Below are 18,801 nucleotides of genomic sequence, written 5' to 3'. Positions count from 1 at the left end.
AAAACTAAACATTAGTTCAAAAGGAGACAATTTGAGACCTTTGATCACGCAATTGGAAGTGCATCCACCCATTTCAAGGAGGTTTCTAATTGAATTTTTGCTAGGATTTCTTTCAGGGCCCTATTCATTCTCTCTACCTGTCTACTAGACTGGAGTCTCCATGGGGTATGGAGGTGCCAGTCTATTTGTAGGGCTTTTGCCATGTTCTGCACTACCTGAGAAGTAAAATGGCTGCCTAGATCTGATTCTATGGTTTCGGGCAGGGAAAAGCCTCCACCCAACTAGTCAGTTGGTCAACAAGAACAAGTAGGTATTTAAAAAGTCTTTACATGGAGGCATTTCAGCAAAGTCAATCTGGATTCGTTGAAAAGGATAACAAGCCCATGGTCTCCCTCCCATGGCTGCAGGGGCTTTTCTTGAAGCATTTACTTTTTGACTAATGAGGCAAGTAGAATCAATTTGCTGAGCATCTATCCATATTCTTTGGCTGATCATGGTTCTCAAAAGTCCTTCAACGATTGAAGAGGCTGCTGAATGTCCATCCTGGGAATGCAGGTCTTTAAGCAGGGTAGTCATGATGATTTTTGGCACTACAAATCGACCATCAGGGGTGACAAATCAACTATTAATTTTCCATGGGCTACTGACTGCCCACTGGCAGTCACAAATCCTCTTTCTTTCCAAATCTGTCCATGTGCATGAATTACAGAAAATGCATATTTTGAATCAGTAAATAAATTTAGTCTTTTGCCTGGAGCAAGTTTCAGGGCCTCTGTGCATGCTACGAGTTCATCTGCTTGTGCAGAAAAATTGCTAGGAAGTTTTAATTGTAACTGGATCCATCGGTAAACAACTCGAGGTCTGCATCTGCTAAAGCTTCATCATACAGGTCTGGGCGGGGTTTGTAGTGCAATATCCTGCTTGGTGTCAATTAGGCTGGTGTTTTCTTCCTGAAAACCAAAAAGAGCTTAGGACCAAAAATAACACAAGAAATCTATTAATTTGTGCCATTGGGTTGAATTTTTGACTTGGTTGACAGAAAGTATTGGGATTTTAAAAGTCCCATTGGATTAAAAAGATACTTGTATCTTGCCCCCAAGATACAAGTAAGCAGAATTAAAGGCACTTCTTTTATAACCACACACGGCGTTGTTTAGGAGACATTTTACTATGTCAAGTTATTTTTGAATGTAGCTTGGGGAAGTAAAAAATCCCAATAGCCATTTATGTCAGTTTCTTTGTTCAGGAATGTTTTAAAAAGTGTGTTAGTGTAAATAAAGTATTTTTTTAATGATGAATTGTGCTCAGAATTGTCCTTTTCCCACCAAACGGCTATATGGAAAGTCAGTTGCAATTCCGCAGGTAGCCGAAAGTTGAAGAAAAAAGACTGAGTAGCTCTAGGAAGCACCAGTCTGGAAGCACCCGAAGTGCAGAGACAGTAAACAACACAAGGAAATGGAATCATTACCTACTCCTACTTAGAGTAGATACATAATGTTAATACAACCTGTTGTCCACATTCACTGGCCTACTTCTGTGTTTTTGGACATTCATCAGATGAGGACAGGATTCAGAGAAGGAAGAAGGACTGAGAATTAAATACCAGTTAGCTTCCAAGTTTTGAAGTGCTAGGCACACCGGGCACAATATATTGGGAAAGTCTTCCATGTGAGCCACTATAAAATGGTTCAGATGTAACCCCAAACAATGGTTTGGAAGAAGCTGCCAAACCATAATCTGAAACCATGGTTCAAAGCTGGTTTGCAAATCCCTCTTTAGGCAAACTGAACTTCTGCACCATGATTTGGGATGTTGCCCCACCCTTGGCAGCCTCTGTTTCAGATAGCATCCAGAGATTCTCAGGGAAGAGGGAAGCCACACAAACCATAGTTTGTATAGCTGGAAATAGAAATAATGGTTCGGAGTCTAAATTACCATCATCAGTGCAAACCATGGTTTGATATGACATTGGGCATGTCTAGACCCATTCAGGCGCTCTGTGCCCATCGGGGGTGGGGAGGGGGAGCGTGATCGGTGTGTGTGTGTGTGTGTGTGTTTTTTAAAAAAACTTACTTTGGCGTTAAAGTGCTCGTGCACTCACCTCACCTGCAGTAAAAAAAAAATGGCAGGCACGACATCCCTTGTTCCTCCCGGGATGTCGCATGCGCCATCTGTCCAAAGGGGAGGATCTCGCGAGCAGAATACCGCGAGATCATCCCCCCCTCCTTCCCAGAACGCCGAGAGGTGTAGCCATGCCCATTGTGAACCAGTCTACAGTGAGGCTGTCTCTCAGCTTCCATTCATAGCAGTGAAGCTTGTGTAAGAGAATTTCTGGGTGGATTGTGCTAATTTCCAACCAATGCTGAAGTATGAACAGCTTAGTTGGGAATGAATGTCTATAAATGGGAAGCTCACTGAGTGAAATCAGGTTGAGGTAAGGGTTTTTTTGTGTTCTGGTTCTTGTTGTTTTTGCCCTGAGTAAGTAGAGCATTTCACTGTTCCTCTAAATCCTTTCAATAAATGCTTTGCTGAGCAGAGACCTTGGGGCTATTGGCAACATCCTGCAGTCCTTTCCAGGCTCCTTTTAAGAGAGACATTTATTGATTAAAAAAAAAAAACATTCACGGGGGTGCAGTAAAATAACGTTGCTCTGAAATGGGGCTACATGGCAAATCTGATACTGTTGAATAGCTTTGCTGTCAAATTCTGTGAGAAGCTCCCACAGTTTTGCGTTACCAATTTTTAAGAGAGACGGGCAGGGGAGATGCAGAAGAGCCCTCGACAAACAGGTGGATTCTGATTTTCAAGGAAGTCACCCACATTTTCTTTGGCCTGATCTACACATGCAGCAGAATTGGAGTTTGGGGGGGGGGGGTTTCAGGTGGTTGAGATCTGACGTGGTAGAATGAACTGCACCACTTCAGCCTGCAGATGGAGAATCACGTTTTTGAATGCTCTCGTGTGTGTGTGTGTGTGTGTGTGTGTGCGTGTTTTAAAAAACACCTTCTTGGTCCAGAAAACATGCAAAGAAAGAAGTGAGCAGAGCTAGAATCTTTCTGCTTGATATGCTGCTTTTCTACTTTCAGGGATTATTTCTTGATCTAAACCAAAACAAAACGTGGTGGAGCATTCAAAACAGGCATCTCCTACCCGTACTTGGACATGCTGAGCCTCTTATATGTGCAAGGAGGACACATCCAGTCCGTCTCAGGCTTGATCAGGGCCTCTATTCAAATAGAATGCCATGGGGAATCCTGCAATTGCCCTGAGCAGACCTTGTGTCCAGTTGTGCTGTGTCCAGTTCTAGGCACCACAATTTTGGAAGGATGTTGACTAACTGTGCCAATATGTGACCAGAGGAGGGTGACAAAGATGTTGAGAGTCCTGGATACCAAGTCCTACCATGAGGGAAGGTTGAAGGATGGTTACAACAGCTTAGATTGTTTAGCTTGGGAAAAAGGAGGGTAAGGGGAGACATGATACATTTGTACAAAAATATGCATGGTGTGGAGAATGGGGATAGGGAGACATTTTCCTCCCTCTCTCAAAATATTAGAACCTGGGGTCATCCCATGAAGTTGATTGGTGGGAGATTCAGGACTGATAAAAGGAAGGATTCCTTCATACAGCACATAGTTAAACTATGGAACCTGCTAACACAAGAAGTAGTGATGGCCACTAATTTGGATGGTTATAAAGGGAGTTAGATAAATTCCTGGCAGAGAAGGCTATCAATGGCTGCTAGTCCTGACGGCTATGTACTACCTCCAGTAGCAGAGGCAGCAAGCCTATGTGGACCATTTGCTGGGAAACATGGGTGGGAGGGGGCTGTTGCACTCGTGTCCTGCTTGTGGGTCAACAGCTGGTTGGCCGCTGTGTGAACAGAATGCTGGACTAGAAGACATGAATAAGAGGCACTATGACAACCATATTCAGATATCTGAAAGGCTGTCACTACAGATGCATGAACATTTAGGTTTTGCTCACAAAATATGTGAGCATGCCCCATTCGAAGCCAAGAACATGAGCACTTGTCTGCCGAAAATATTCACAAAGTGTCAAACACGTGCACGTGTTCATCTTGTTCGCAACTGCCAGTTGAATTTACAGGAGTTTCCCCAGTAGGCTGGCTCAGCCTCACTTCAGTCTACGGAGGAAATGTGTGCAAATTTTGGGAGAATTGTGCAAATCTCCCGTTTGATCGCTGTTCTATTTGTGCAAGTTTCCTGTGCGTGCAAAGCATTCATGACCGGAAATAAGAATCAAGCACAAGGTGAGCAGTGAGGCCAGGTTCAGAGAATCCTAGTGGTCTCAAGCATTCCTTGTTCTCCCACCCCTAGCTCTCATGTGGGTAACAGGACACATTGGTTTCTGTTGCTCAAAAGAGGAGGGCCCAACCAGTGTGTTCAAATTACAAGAAAAGGGATTTCAATTCAATATTAGGAAGAACTTCCTGACGGAATGAGCTGTCTGACAGTGGAAGCACCCTGAAGGTTGTTGGACTCTGCTTCTCTTAAGAGGTTTGGAAGCAGAGGATGGAAAGCTAGGTTAGCATAGTAGTGGATTGGCTGTATAGGCAGAAGGTTGGAACAAATGACCTGCAAGGTCCCTTCCAATTCTATGATACTGGGCAGGGTCTCCAGATCTCAGTCCGAAGGTTCGTTCTGTCCCTTTAAAATCACCAATTAAGCAGGAAGCATAGGAGCTGCAGGTTTCTTCCATCCCTCACTTCCCCTGGTCTTTCAAAAAAAAAAAACACCTCCAATTTACTTAGCTGTTGTAGCAAGCAGAACTCCAGGTATACCAATCAGCAGGTACAATAAGGGAGGAAGACAACTTGTACAGCTGGGAGACATTGCGTTTGTGGTTTCTCCTGAGCAATCTGTAATTTTAACCGACCAGAGAGAACCTTTGGGCTGTGACCTGCCAATCTTTACCTCTCAGCTCCTTTCTGTTTGCATTCCTGTCTAATGCCATGCCAATCAGTGTTCATACTTAGGAACAGCAGCAAATTACATCTAAAAAAGAACACTGCACAAATGACGCCCTCAAAAGAATAACACACGGCAGCTTTTCAAATAAGATTGCAAATTGCTCTGTAAAATTGTGAAGATTCTTTGTTGTTGCTGTAGTTTTCTTATTTTGCATTTAATCCCTTTAAACATACTCCCCCCCTCTTTTTTATGCATGTCCTGTTTGTGCTAGTAAAAGGATAGGCTTGTTACAAGAAGTATCTTCATACACACACAGGGATATCAGAAGGTTCTAATTAGTTGTGGAGTGGTTGAAAACAGCAATGCACAATTTAGCTCAGCCTTCCCTAACTCGGCACCCTTCAGATATGTCGAACTACAACTCCCATCATCCCCAGCTCCCATCATTGCCCCCCAACTCCCATTATCCCCAACTCCTAGTGCTTGCCAAAGCACCAGGAGTCAACCAGTTTGTCAAAACAAATATCTGTGCAAATTTTATTCCACTGAAAATGCTCATATTGTGGAGATGCGGTCCTGTGGGTTTTTGTGTCTCAAAGAAGCTCATTGGATTGAGGAAAAAAGGTCTAGAATGTACCGTGTTTGTTTTCAGAAACAGGAAATCCTTATGACAAGGCTTCTGAGAATATGTAGATTACTTTTCCTTCAACCCCCCCCCACACACACATTTTAAAAACAGAACTACTGCAACTTTGCTCTAACCAGTTTAGAAGAGGGATTCTTTTGATGTAGATCTAAAAATACTCACATATGCATCTTTATTTAGAAGTAAACCCCACTGAGTTCAATAGGACTTACTACCAGATAAGTGTGCATATGATCATAGCATGGAATGCTGTTTGTAGACCTAGAATTGACTGGAATCCAGAAGTCAGTGTACGCTAGCCAGCAAGGATCCAGGACTCTAATTCTCCTTTGTTTGTTTGACAATTGAGATATCACCACTGAAAAGCCCCCAGTCTCATGTCCCAGCCACCGTATCTCACATTCTTCCAACAAGAAAGAGAGGCCCTTTCTACACCATAAGGGTGTAGAGGGATGCAGGGGAGACAATCCCGGACTTACCTGCTTCCGGGATTGTCACCCTGCCTCCAATCGGCTGCATGACGTCCCAAATTTTGCGGCTGTCGTGGCCGCCACTTTTTTTAAAAGGAGACGAGCTGGAGCGCACTTGCGCTCCAGTGAAAATAAGGCAAGACCAGGTCTTTTGGGTGATGGCCCCCAGTTATCAAACTTCCTCCCAAAGGAGATTAGATTAGCCACTTCTTTGTTGATTTTTAGACAGGATATTAAGATAGGATATTAAGATAAGATATTATTCTGCCCAGGTTTTGATTTGTTTATCTCTTACCAGTTTTTTGATATGTTCTATTGGCTTGTTTTAATGTTCTCTGGTTTTAACTAAATTGTTATTTTTATGTTGGGGCCCATTTGAGGCTCAAAGCGTGATATATAAATGATTGAATAAATAAATTCTATTTTGGGATGGAATTCTGCACCATCCCTAATTATTTTTTAAGAGACTGCTGAGAGACTGCTGAGCTGGGTTCTTGATAGGCGTAATTATTTTATATTCCACCTTTCAGCTACAGGAGCCCTAAAATGGCTTACAGTGTAGATGAAAAGCATATACAATCAAACCACAATGATCACAATAAAAGAACAGGGCAGTAATAAACCTATAGTAGAAGCAGGGAACAAAGTTAAAACAATCCAAAGCCTGGGGAAATAAGAATGTCTTGACCTAAACCAGGGTTCTGCAACATGTTGCATGCTGTCCCCCTGGCCTTTTTTGCCCATGACCACCACTGGAGAATTTACTATAGAATTTCAGTGGCACAGTAGCCCAAAAGGCCTGATTTAAGGAAACTGAGTCACAGATTGTTGCTGAAATTAGGCAGGGTGGCATCGCAGCACCAAAACAGAAAAACCAGTCCTTTACGGCCACTGAGTTTCAATGGCAAACTTGGTGGTACAGCAGGGAGCAGTCTCCAGGGGGTTCCGGGTTCGGGAAGGGGGAGAGTTGTCTCCTGGACCTCTGGAAATTTCCTCTCACTGACACAAAGGCTAAAAAGAAAGAAAAGAAACAGCCAACCAAGTTTTCCGAGGAAGCTACTGTCACTGCTATGCCCCAACTAACCATTCCAGGGGTCTGGAAACAAAGCCCTATGAAGGGAGGCTGAAAGAACTGAGCATGTTTAGCCTTGTGAAGAGAAGACTGAGGAGAGACATGATAGCACTCTTCAAGTACTTGAAAGGCTGTCACACAGAGGAGGGCCAGGATCTCTTTTCGATCCTCCCAGAGTGCAGGACACAGAATAATGGGCTCATGTTACTGGAAGCCAGATTCCAGCTAGACATCAGGAAAAACTTCCTGACTGTTAGGGCAGTACGACAATGGAACCAATGACCTAGGGAGGTTGTGGGCTCTCCCACACTAGAGGCCTTCAAGATGCAGCTGGACAGCCATCTGTCAGGGATGCTTTAATTTGGATTCCTGCATTGAGCAGGGGGCTGGATTCAATGGGGGTTGGACTTGCAAAAGAGAAGCTTCCTCCAAGCCCCATCTTGGCTAGGTATTGAAAGCCACTAAGAAATCCAGCCAAACCAATAGGGGCTGCTCCCTTTATCTAGCTCTCAGTGTAAGTCAACCACTAGAGCCATTGGCTCTTTCAGTCCCCAAACCAGGCTGAAGTTCAGATTGGAAAGGATTAAGAAAACCAGTCTCATCGAAAAATATCTGGAATCATGACACTACTACCTGTTCACACAACTTGCCCCAAAATGACAGATTACAGGCTGGCCAGCCAGTAATTATCCAGAAATTAGGCTACGAAGAGGGCTTTTTCAGGAGTTTCTCCTTCAATACTGATGGCACAAATCCCTCTCCTAGAAAGGCAGTCACTCACTACCTCTTACCTGATAGTCCCCCTCTAGCCATTTTAACCAGCCAAGAAAAGCAAGAGTTGAGAGAGCAACGCAACGGCTGAGGGTTACCCTCCACCCTCCACCCTGCTTGTCCACATCGTTGGGCCAAAGCAACTGAAATCTACCCATCAAAAATGGGCAGGCAGATTTGCTCACGATCACCCAACTTCAGTGTAACATCAACAAACTTTTATTCAGCATGAGATTGCATCTCCTTCTCTTCCATTTTGCTCATCAGGAGCCAAAAAATAAATAGGAAGTTCCCTTCATTTGATGAAAGGGGGGACCTAAAGGGGAGTGAATGGGACGGGGCTGGGGAGAGGTCACTGTTCATATTGTATTAGAAAATGGGTCAAAACTTCTAATAGACTGTTAATAACCCAAATGAGGGGAAATCCTGCAAAAACCCTTGGGAGGAATGGATTATTCGATTCAGAGCAACAGACTGTAGATTCATCTTATTCTAAGCAGCGCTATCCCAGCCAATACAATGAAAACAATTAGAGCAGTAGTGATCTCATTGTCTCTTAGGGAGCAATCCTATCAAATTTGTCCCCGATGCTCATAAGCCTCCAAACTCAGAGGCTCATGAGTATCCAACACAGAGCAGAAGGCATGGCAGAGGCGATCCTCAAATCCTCCATGCTTTCTGCTCTGAATTTCAGCTAGATGGGCTTTTTCGCCTATCTAGCTGGGGCATCTTGGCGGTGGGGAGGCAAGGAGTCTGTAGATGGCTCGGGATACCACATAATCTGGCCTCTCCCTTCCCTGCCTACTCGAAGGCCCCCTTTACTTCCTGACTGAGGTCACTTTTGTGACCTCAGAGAAGCAGCTAGCACAGTTCACCCTGTGCCAGCTGGGAGGGGGTGCAGTGTGTGGATTCCTGGGTCTGAGGTCAGAGCACGGTCTCTGACCTCACATCCAGCAATCCAAAGTATGCAATGGCCCTCCAGATGCTGCCCAGGGACCATAAGATTGCTCTCTTAATCTGTTTTCTGATTTATTTATTTATTTATTTATTTTTACAATGTAAATACTTAGATCAGAGCAAGATGAAAAGATTTAGGAAGGAAAGCAAGCTGTCTGGAAAGGGCTAAGAACTGTAGTTAAAATAGCATATGGGATGAGAGGATGGGGGATGCATTATGTAATTCTCTCTTTTAATTTTGGTGGCTCCGTGGAATTTTATTGTGATAAGATGCTTATATAAAAGAGAGAGAAAAGGGGGGGGGGGAACGAACACAACCTCGTCTCTTGTTATGTAAAGTCAAGAGACGGCAGCTTTCTCCAGAAATATAAAAGGGATAGCAGGAGCTGCACGTCCCAAACTTGTGCCATTTAATCCTGGTTGTAAGTAATTAGTAGAATGGGTGGGAGATATTCCAAATGAAAATTTCATCTTAATACGTGAAAGGGTCTATTAAGAACCAATAGTACTAGAATCACACTGCCAAGGAGGACAGTTTCAGCAGCCCGTTTTACCTGGGGAAGTGACTCCTTCAGCCTGCTGGATTTGTAATGGAATTAATAACTCTTTTCTCAGTAGTTGATCAATGGATTTGCTGACAAAGAACACTGTTGCTGAGTCAGCAGAAGAACATGGGCATAAATGGTCCCTTGTCAGGAACTTGCCACTTGTCAGTATAACTTTTTACTAAACTGCATAGCATCTCAATTCCTCTGTGCCCGTGCCCTTGAATGAATGGCAAGATTTATCTCCAGATGATAATTTAAAACTACAATACCATGCAAAGAAAACCATAGCATAGAGTTCATATTGAGAGCCAGTGTGGTGTAGTGGCTAAAGTTTTGGACTGGGAGTCGGGAGATCCAGGTTCTAGTCCCCACTCAGCCATGGAAACCCACTGGGTGACTTTGGCCCAGTCACAGACTCTCAGGCCAACCTACCTCACAGGGTTGTTGTTGTGAGGATAAAATGGAGAGGAGGAGGATTATGTACTCCACCTTGGGTTCCTTGGAGGAAAAAAGCTGGGATATAAATAACAACAACAATAATAATAATAATACTCATTGACAGAGAAAATATACACCACTGGCCATGGAAGTCAAAGAACTATGGCAACAGGAAAAGGTCACTATTATTCCATTAGTCACATCAGTCACCAGCATCACATCAAAAAACTATACAGAAAACCTTCAGAAACTGGGCCTACCAAAATACATCCACACCACTATCCAGAAAGCAATCATAATTAAAACATGTTCAATTGTCAGGAAATTCCTGAATCTGTAAAAGACAACATGACTTGGCAATGCCCGTCATGTCTGTCTAGAAAAACCACCATGAGCGAGGAAAGAGACCACCATCATCATCATCATGATGTTGTAAAGGAGCTTACAATTGAAAATTCAGATGAAAATACCTCCTTATACTGAGTCAGAGCAGAGGTTCATCTAGTCCAGTAGGAACATAAGTAGCTTTCTCATACTGTCAGACTATTGGTCTACTTAGTCTTGCCTGCATTAGGGGTGGTCAATTTGTGGCCATAAAGCCCAGCATAACTAGTATTAAGGGTTGACAGGAGTTGTAGACCCAAACATCTGAAATGCCAAAGTTGCCCATCCATGGTCTACACTGACTGGTAGCATCTCTCCAGTGGTTCAGACAGGGGACTTCCCCAGCCATATCTAGCTGTGTGTTTTGAAACTACTCCAAAAAGTGAGCCTTTGGAGCCTGCAAAAAACTCCTCTCCACTCAGAGAGGCAGTGAAGCTCTTCTATTTAAAAAGAGGTTGTAACAGGGCATTACATCAAAATATTCTCTTTTCCTCTCTTAAAAGACATCGCTTGCACTCTCTTTTGGCACCTTATTCTCATCTGTGACAGTCAGAAGAGATCTGAAGGGGTTTTATTGTTTTCAGATGTGTGCGCCTGCCGCCTGTAAATCTGATCTGTCACACAAGCAGTGAAGGTTTGTTTGAGGTCAGGGCACTGAAAGTAAGTGCATCTTTAAACCCACTTGGAGGATTGGTGTAGAAAGTTATGATCCTGGTTCACACATAATGCTAACCAATGGTATGGGTTGTTGAATTCTGGGTTGTCCCGCAAGCCTGACTTTCCCAACATTACAAAGAAGAGCAGAGAATAGGAATGAAAAACATTCCTATTTAAATCATTGAAGCCTCCCAATAATGTTGTCCCAGTTCCTGTGTGCACGTAAAATTGAATTAGGTAAAGAAACACATATTCTGTTTAATGTCTAGTATCGTTAGATTCCAGTGTTATTCAACACAGTGCAAAAAAACAGGGGGGAGAGAGAAAATGGGCACAGTTTAGTAAAAATTACTTGCAATTAGGTTCTGTTCAATGGGAAGTAGCCACAACTGCCTTTTGGTGAGTGTTTCTCATGTCTGTCTCTCCATCATATGATTTGCTGTTCTACATTGGTAGGTATGAATCTTAAATAAGAGGTGGATTTCTTCAATTAAAATACCTTCTAAATTATATTCTCTTGGTTTTAGGACTCATGAAAATCCATGCATGTGATTGATGGAGAGGTTATGGATGCTGGAGTCCCATTTCATACCTTTGCTGGGCACCATAAAGTTTAATTTATCTAGAGCTTGAATGCTCCATTGATTTTAAACCATTTTGTGCAAACAGTTCAATTACTGATTTACTACTTAGCAAAATAACTGTCTGTAGTAAATTGCGTAGCAGACGGATGAAATTCATTTTAAAGAGCAACCCAGCCATGGAGTGAGTATTATGGATTTCGAGAGCTCTTAACACCCAGCTATACTAATTGTAGAGCAACTGCTGCTTAAAAAGATGTACTGGAGTGGGCACTAAAACAAAAGCAGGATCATAGCGATGAAATAATGAATGCAATAGATGAAAACAACAGAAAAGAGAAACAAAAAAGGGTAAAAACGGCCACTGCAAACTTTTAAATGCATATCTGCTTTGCTCAACAAACAAGTTGTATATAAATAGAGCTTGTATTTTAACCATATTAGAAAGTGCACAGTTTTCAAGAAAAATGTAAAATATTTTTGAAACATGCATGCGTGAATGTTTTAAAAGATAGGTGATGGAGAAGAATTTTTTTAAAAAAGTTTTATCTGTACTTTTACAGTATAAGTAATTAGAAACGAGGCCTGAAAGATATAATACTTCATCACAAGTACTTCTTATAAGCTGAGCATGTTTTACAATTTGCCTCCTCCGGTACTGTGATTCTATAAAAGCTGAAACACAACTAACATTAACAACCTACAGTTCTTGCCAGGAAAGTCGAATTAGGTCTTGTGCTTATGGGCATTCTTCTGAATAAATTGTAGCTGGGCTTGATCTGTCATCACATAGTCAGTTATCATAAACCTTTCAACCTGTTTCCTCTGAAGCGTACCATACTCCTTTGCACTGGCTACCTGGCCAGGTTTAAGGTTTTGGTGCTAGTGTACAAAGCCCCAAAAAACCTGGGACCAGGATACCTGAGAGAGCACCTCCTCCTTACTATCCTGCCCGATCACTGAGGTCATGGTGGTTCCACGTGGAAGTGTGGCCTGATTGGAATCCACCAGGAGAAGAGCCTTTAGTGTAGTGCCCCCTCCTCTGTGGAACTCTCTGCCCCTGGAGGTCAGGCAGGCACCAACACTAGGCTGCTTCCTGCACCTCCTGAAAACAACTCTGTTTCGAGAAGCCTTCCTTAACTGACTAGCCACAGTTTCTCTGGTTCCTTTGTTTTTAAATTGAACGATTTTAATTTGCTTTTTAGTCTTCTTTCTTTTATTGTTTATACCTATGTTCACCGCTCTGGAATCTGTGGTTGATAATTGAGCAGTATATAAATATTGTAAATAATAATAATAATAACAGTTGTCTGCTCAAAAGTAAGTGCCATTGAGCTCAATAGGACTTACTCCCAGGAAAGTGTGTTCAGAATTGCAACCTTAAAGTCATTGGTTTATTGATAATTCCCCGTGCAGATCTGCATTCCCAGTCTTATAACTGAAATTTGAGGTCATGGTTTGAAACAGAGTTTGCAGCTCCTGGTTATAGCATAACCTTGGTTATGGTTAGCACTGATGCATCAATCTACACCATGAGTAAAGCAAACTATAACAGGAAGGAGGGAATTTGCATAAGAAAGACCTTGTTCGGACGACACACTATGCCATGGTGGTTAAGCATTTTGAGCTAAACATTATGGCTTAGCGTATTTAAACATGCTCATTAGCCATTTGCTGCAATAGGGTTAGCGGCCTAACCATGGCTTACCATGTTGTCTGAACAGGCCCATAGCAAGACAGAAGGTGAAGAATCCTAACCATGGTTAGAAGGTCAGGAACAGCATGTCTGCGACAGACCTTGGCTTTGTGTATGCTTAGGCCATCAGGAAACTCTAACCATGTGTACTTTAGCCTGAAGACAGTAGCTAGTGGATGAGAGGGAAGATTGATGGCTTGACCAAGTGTCTGGTATGCTGGCATGTTCGTCCATTCAGTTGTGAAGTCAGTAAGAATTCTCCACAGAGTCCTCTACATTTTTTTATCTGCCTTCACTGTAACAGATAATTCTCAATATTCCCATTGAACTACAACTCCTTGGGTTCTTTGGGGTAAGCTATGTCAATTAAACTGGTATAAAACATAGAAATTTTTAATGTAAATATACACCCATTGATCATGCATTATTTTCTATCATTCCATTTTTAACTGGTGAACACTCTTAAAAATGAATTCAGCAGGAAAGAGATGACAGTCTGTAACTGTATATAAGTTTGACAGAGGTCTTTATGTTTCAACTCAACCTTCTCCAACCTGAAGCCCTCCTGATATGCTGGACTACCAGGTGTGATTTATAGTCCACCTGAAGGAAAGGCTGCGGAAGTGCTGCTTTAAGAATCCTGTTCCTTTAACTATTGCTAAATTAAGCAGAAATGGGTTGTGGTAGACTGCATAGGCTGCATCTGGACTTTGTGTTTCTAGTTTTCTTCCCCAAACTCCTGGAATCACTGTTCTCCTTGCTTATCACCACAGCAGATTACACAAAGAACCAACAGCAAAAAAAAAGAGATGTTTTATGCATAATAAGCCTTTCCCAGTATCATTTGAACAGGGTGCTTTTGAAATGTTGTATATTGCTAATGAACCTGTTTCTCTGTCCTCTTTCCCTCTCTTCTCCTCTTATTCCATTTTAATTTTTTACTCTTGCCGGGCCTGAACACAGGAAACCGCTGAGAAAAGAAGAGAATGGCACAAGTCGCGCTGAATATGCAATGACCTCCTCCCAAAACAACAAGACAGTTGACACTAACAATGCGGTGGTATAATTTACGAGACTCCCCCTTGAGTAGTAAACATTCAAAGCACACACGGCACAGGCGAGGTGGGTGAAAAGCGGCAACGGGAGAAGCCCTGTGGCCGAAGACTTCATTTCAGAAAATAGCGCACGCATCAGTTATTCTGAGAAGAGAAGCAGACGACCTCCTCTTCGGCTTGCTGATTGTCACAAATGGAGGGATAAACTTGCCAGTCAGGGCTACTCTGAGATAAAAAAAAAACTCGCAGAGGCGTACTCACTGCATGCCGCGTCAGTTGAAAGCCCTCAGCTTCTTTTCTCTTTCTTTCTTTCTTTCTTTCCTTCCCCTCCCTCCCCTCCTATTTTGATTGATCGTTAATTAAAAAGAAGTGCTGCAGTGGAATCCTTCAATGATGACGGTGTTCTGTCCAAGACAGCAACATATTGTAGCTGAATTTGAAAATTCAAGCTTTACTAGCATGGCTTTGCTTTTTTCCTTTACCATTTACAAGCCATCGCCATGCCCATTCTTTATTTTGATTACCCCGTTAAGTGGAGAAGTTTCCATTGGACCTCAAGGCAACCTCCCCCCCCCCCAAATTACACGAATCTTATGAAATACACACCTGACCCCTACAGCGTGGTGACTATGCAATTTCCACGGCCGGAGACTTTGCAAGCAGGAAGTAGTCACAGTACGTACCGTAGCATTGCTAATCAAAGAGAAAATTACTCTTAGGTAATAACATTTAAAGGTGCTTTGAATACTACTGTTAATCCACAATTAGTTTTATTTCCCCTTTTTTCATTTTACCATGTAGCATTTTTGGCCCCAGATTTAAAAAGTTCCACATTTGTGTTCCTCAATTACAAATCTGCACAATTTTGCACATGTATTTTTGTCACACAGATCTGTAGGCAGGATTACTCTGGACTGGCTTTAAAAGATTTGAATGTGGGGGAAGGCAAACAAACAAACAACTCCAAAGCCCTCCATAAACTCCTTACAAGTTCAAATTTCTGAAAGCTTTCCTGCTTCTTGAGTAGCTCCTCCAACGGGCGTCTTCTGAGTAAAGGACTCTCCACTTTAGAAAGCTGTGATAGCTCAGTCCTCTGTCTTGACAAGGGACTGCCAACTGTGCCAAATCATATGTGATAGCTCTGTGTTGTACGACTTCGTGATAAGGACTGCAAAGGACTTCAAAGCCGAATCCACCAAACCCGTTGTCATGTGACATCTTATTAGGCTCAGTCACTTTAATTTCTTAAAAGGAAAAGTTCGTTGTTCAGATGCTGTTCTTCACCCACACCTGGATTAAGATGTTAAAAACATTATTGTATGTGTGTTTTTCCTTTCTGTATGCCCTCATTTGTCACTGTTCCAAGAGCTGCACCAGCAAGAACAAAAATGTGCCCTGCTCTTGTCTTGCTGTCGAGCTTGAGTGATATTCTGTCTTCGTGTATTCGAGCAATCCCAATGAAGCTGTCGCAAGTGCTGCTCCATAGAATCACTGCAGCATATCCATACAGCCCATTAGTGCTGAGAAGCTGGTGTTCTGGCGCATTTTATCCAAGGACGGGCCCAGTCTAGCCTACGGAATCTATATTGAGACTCCAGAGAGTTGAATCCCAATCCAGAAACCCCACATCTGCACCAATGTATACCCAGAATTCCTGTGTATACAGACTTCTAGTCATATTGACAGTGGAGGAATGGGGAATTCTTGAAAGCAGATCACAGGCTACCTGTGTGCCTGGATCACTGCCACATCTCTGGCCAGAGTCACTGGGTCATGGTGTCAGAGTTAATTGTCAAGGGTTTAATATTCAGCACATGAAGGAAAAGTGAAGCATCTGAGAAATTTGGAGTCTTAAGGGTCTGGTCAATCATTTTTCAGTAGAAAAACTCAATGTAGAAACAATAGGGGCAATTGTTATTACAACTACGATTTTTAATACTGCAGTGTTGTAACACCAGGGACAGTACTACAATTGTTACTGCTACTAAAATCGTTACTACTACAATATTACTACTAACAGCAGGTACAAGTTCAGCCATCCCTCGCACCACTTGTTTATCTCATATATCTGAAAGTGGGGTGACACTCACATTATGATCTGCTTCTCAGTATCCTGCCTAGAAAAGAAAGGTTGGTAGAGGGCAAGGGGCCGCATGAAAAACCACAACACACATCTCCATAGATATGGCATTGAATTCCTGTATTGAAAAATTGCTCCTGACCAGCCCCTGAGTGCTATCCTCTATGAAATACTTGAGATGTTCAAATTAGGAATTTGGGTTGTTACGTTACTAAATGCTAGGGTATGTGTAAATATGTGTGTTGTCTAACAGGGAAAACGGAAGGCTGCTATTTACCCTTATGGACAAATCCATGGAGGTATAAGTTTATTCACTTCCTTGTCTGACCTTTCTTTCCTGTCTAGGAATATAGCTAGAAAAGATTTTTACAGTCTTTTAAATGTCAAGGCTTGCTGAAGGTGGAGTTAAAAAAAATATCACTGATTTTGTTCTCTGAGAATGCAAATCTTTCCTTTCTGGTTAGTTTGGTGCAACTATGTGCCCCACACTACCAGGCCAGAAATTATTCAGAGCACAAAGCTGCCAAACCTTAATTGACGTCTTTGACATAAAGTTGCTTCAACTGACATACTTCAAATGGAATCCATAGTCCCTTATATTTAGAATTGGATGTTCCCCTCAGTGCTGTGACAAAAGTTTTTTAGCTTGCTTTGCTTCTTCTACACAGAGAAGTTCTTTTTGTGTAGTCATTTCCCCCAGGTCTTTTCTGTATTATCGGGCTACAGGCGCACGCATCAAAAATACGACCTTTTAAAATGGAGGTGGTGAACCTGTGCCTCTTCAGATGTTGGACAACTTCTCTGGCCACTGACCATGGTGGCTAGAGGTGATAGGAATTGGGAGTCCAGCACATCTGGAGAACCACAGGTTTCCCTCACCTGGTCTGCATTGAGAAAGGTGGAAGGAAGGGCGCTAGGTGTCCATCCTCAGTTTGACACTGCTGCAGTGCAACCTTCATTCATCAAAGGGACGTTGTTTTGCTGGTTTCCTCTAACTTCCATTGAACTTAAGTTTCACAGCAGCTGCACCTGGGTAAATGGCATCCTATCATTGGACTGTTACATACACTGCATCTACCTGTAGGGTAGGGGCTGTAGGCCAAATTTTCTGTAAGACATTTTACCTCCAAATGCCTCCAAGAAGATGGTCTCAAAAGTTGGTCCTTACTTTGAAAGCCCCTTGACTTCCACAAAAGGACATCATTTACAAAGAGACTATTATTATTAGTAGTTATTATTATTATTATTATTATGTATCGTTCATATATTTACAAAGAACAGCAAGCTGCTGCATAATCACCTATATACAAATGCTTATTTTTTGCATTATTGTCCTCATTAACACAGTATTTTTAAGAACATATTCTATACATGTTAATGAGCAGCTCTGAATTGTTCAAAATCGCAGTTGAATTTTATTTTTTATTTTTTTTAAAAAAAAAAGCCTCAAAGAGGATTTAGAGAGTTAAAATATTACTGTTGTCCCTGCTTTGCTGGGAACGAGGAAGGCTTTGCTTTTGGAACAGGAGAAGTTTCTGGGGTTTGTTAGTATTTTTGACCACCCCACAAAATACAAAAATGTATCTTGCAGTATGTGTTGCTGTGCAGGCACAGTAGTGCATAGGACCAGAGGGGATAAGGATCCCAGCACTAGAAATGTGAAGGCCTGGGGGGAAAGGGGTGTGGAGGAGGAAAGGGGGGGGGGAGAGAAAGAATAAAAATGAACACACACTCTTTTTTTTCCAGGGACAAAAGAACTAGTCCTGGAGGGGAAGGTTTAGTGGGTTTTTTTTGGTTTTTTTTAAGTTGGTGTTTTCCTGTTTATTTCCAGACCCTGATAACTCTACCCAGTGCTAATATACAATTGATTTTCTTGCTGGGCGAATCTAAGGATGCTTGTGGTATTGGATCTTTGCAAATTCCTCCGCAAAATTATCTGATCCATGTTTGTGTGGATCAAAACTTGTCTGTCCACCAGATTTCGCACTTGTCTGAATGTTGTGACAGTTATAAGCAGTTCAATCATTTCAAAATACGTACTGAAATGTGTCTTTTGAAAGAAAACATATATATTTCAATCTATATATATATACTGCGAGCAATCCGTTTGTTAGTACAAACTGAACTATAGCACTAGACATGGTTCCTGCTGATTCAGTTACATATCTTAACGTCAAGCTTCTGCCTAAAACTAGCTTTTGTTGGTGAATGTGGGCAGAACCTCACGGCTGCACTGCATGAAATACCGTTTTGGATTAAGCCGTACCACGTATTCGATGCACTTCAGTCAGAGCCATAGAACTATAATGCATATGAGGAATACATGGAAGAACATGTTAAATTCAATGCTCAAGGCTAATCTCAACTTTCAGAGGAATGTGTTATAGCCTTTGGACTGTACCTCTTAGGCTGCAATCCTGTTAGTCCCCAGAGGGGGTGTAGCTTAATGGTAGAGCATCTGCTTTGCATGCAGAAGGTCCCAGGTTTGATCCTCAGTATCTCCAGGAAAAAC

The 18,801-nt window shown here is 42.3% G+C and overlaps 1 protein-coding gene across 2 annotated transcripts in view; it reads left to right on the top strand.

Moving 5' to 3' along the window:
* PRIMA1 (proline rich membrane anchor 1) overlaps positions 1–14,295 on the top strand; it is a 67,897-nt gene extending 53,602 nt beyond the window's left edge. The window contains exon 5 of one of the 2 annotated variants that reach the window (XM_063147642.1): positions 14,118–14,295. In XM_063147642.1, coding sequence (XP_063003712.1) covers positions 14,118–14,220 — 103 coding nt within the window. In that variant the 3' untranslated portion in view covers positions 14,221–14,295. Of the gene's footprint in view, positions 1–11,404; positions 11,707–14,117 lie in introns of those variants that run through there. The other variant, XM_063147643.1, reaches the window with a different exon arrangement.
* The last annotated feature ends 4,506 nt before the right edge of the window (positions 14,296–18,801 follow it).

The sequence above is a fragment of the Elgaria multicarinata genome, chromosome 2 (assembly GCF_023053635.1).
Source record: "Elgaria multicarinata webbii isolate HBS135686 ecotype San Diego chromosome 2, rElgMul1.1.pri, whole genome shotgun sequence".
NCBI lineage: Eukaryota > Metazoa > Chordata > Lepidosauria > Squamata > Anguidae > Elgaria > Elgaria multicarinata.
The sequence above is the reverse complement of the archived record's forward strand: the minus strand, read 5'-3'. Positions and strand labels throughout refer to the sequence as shown.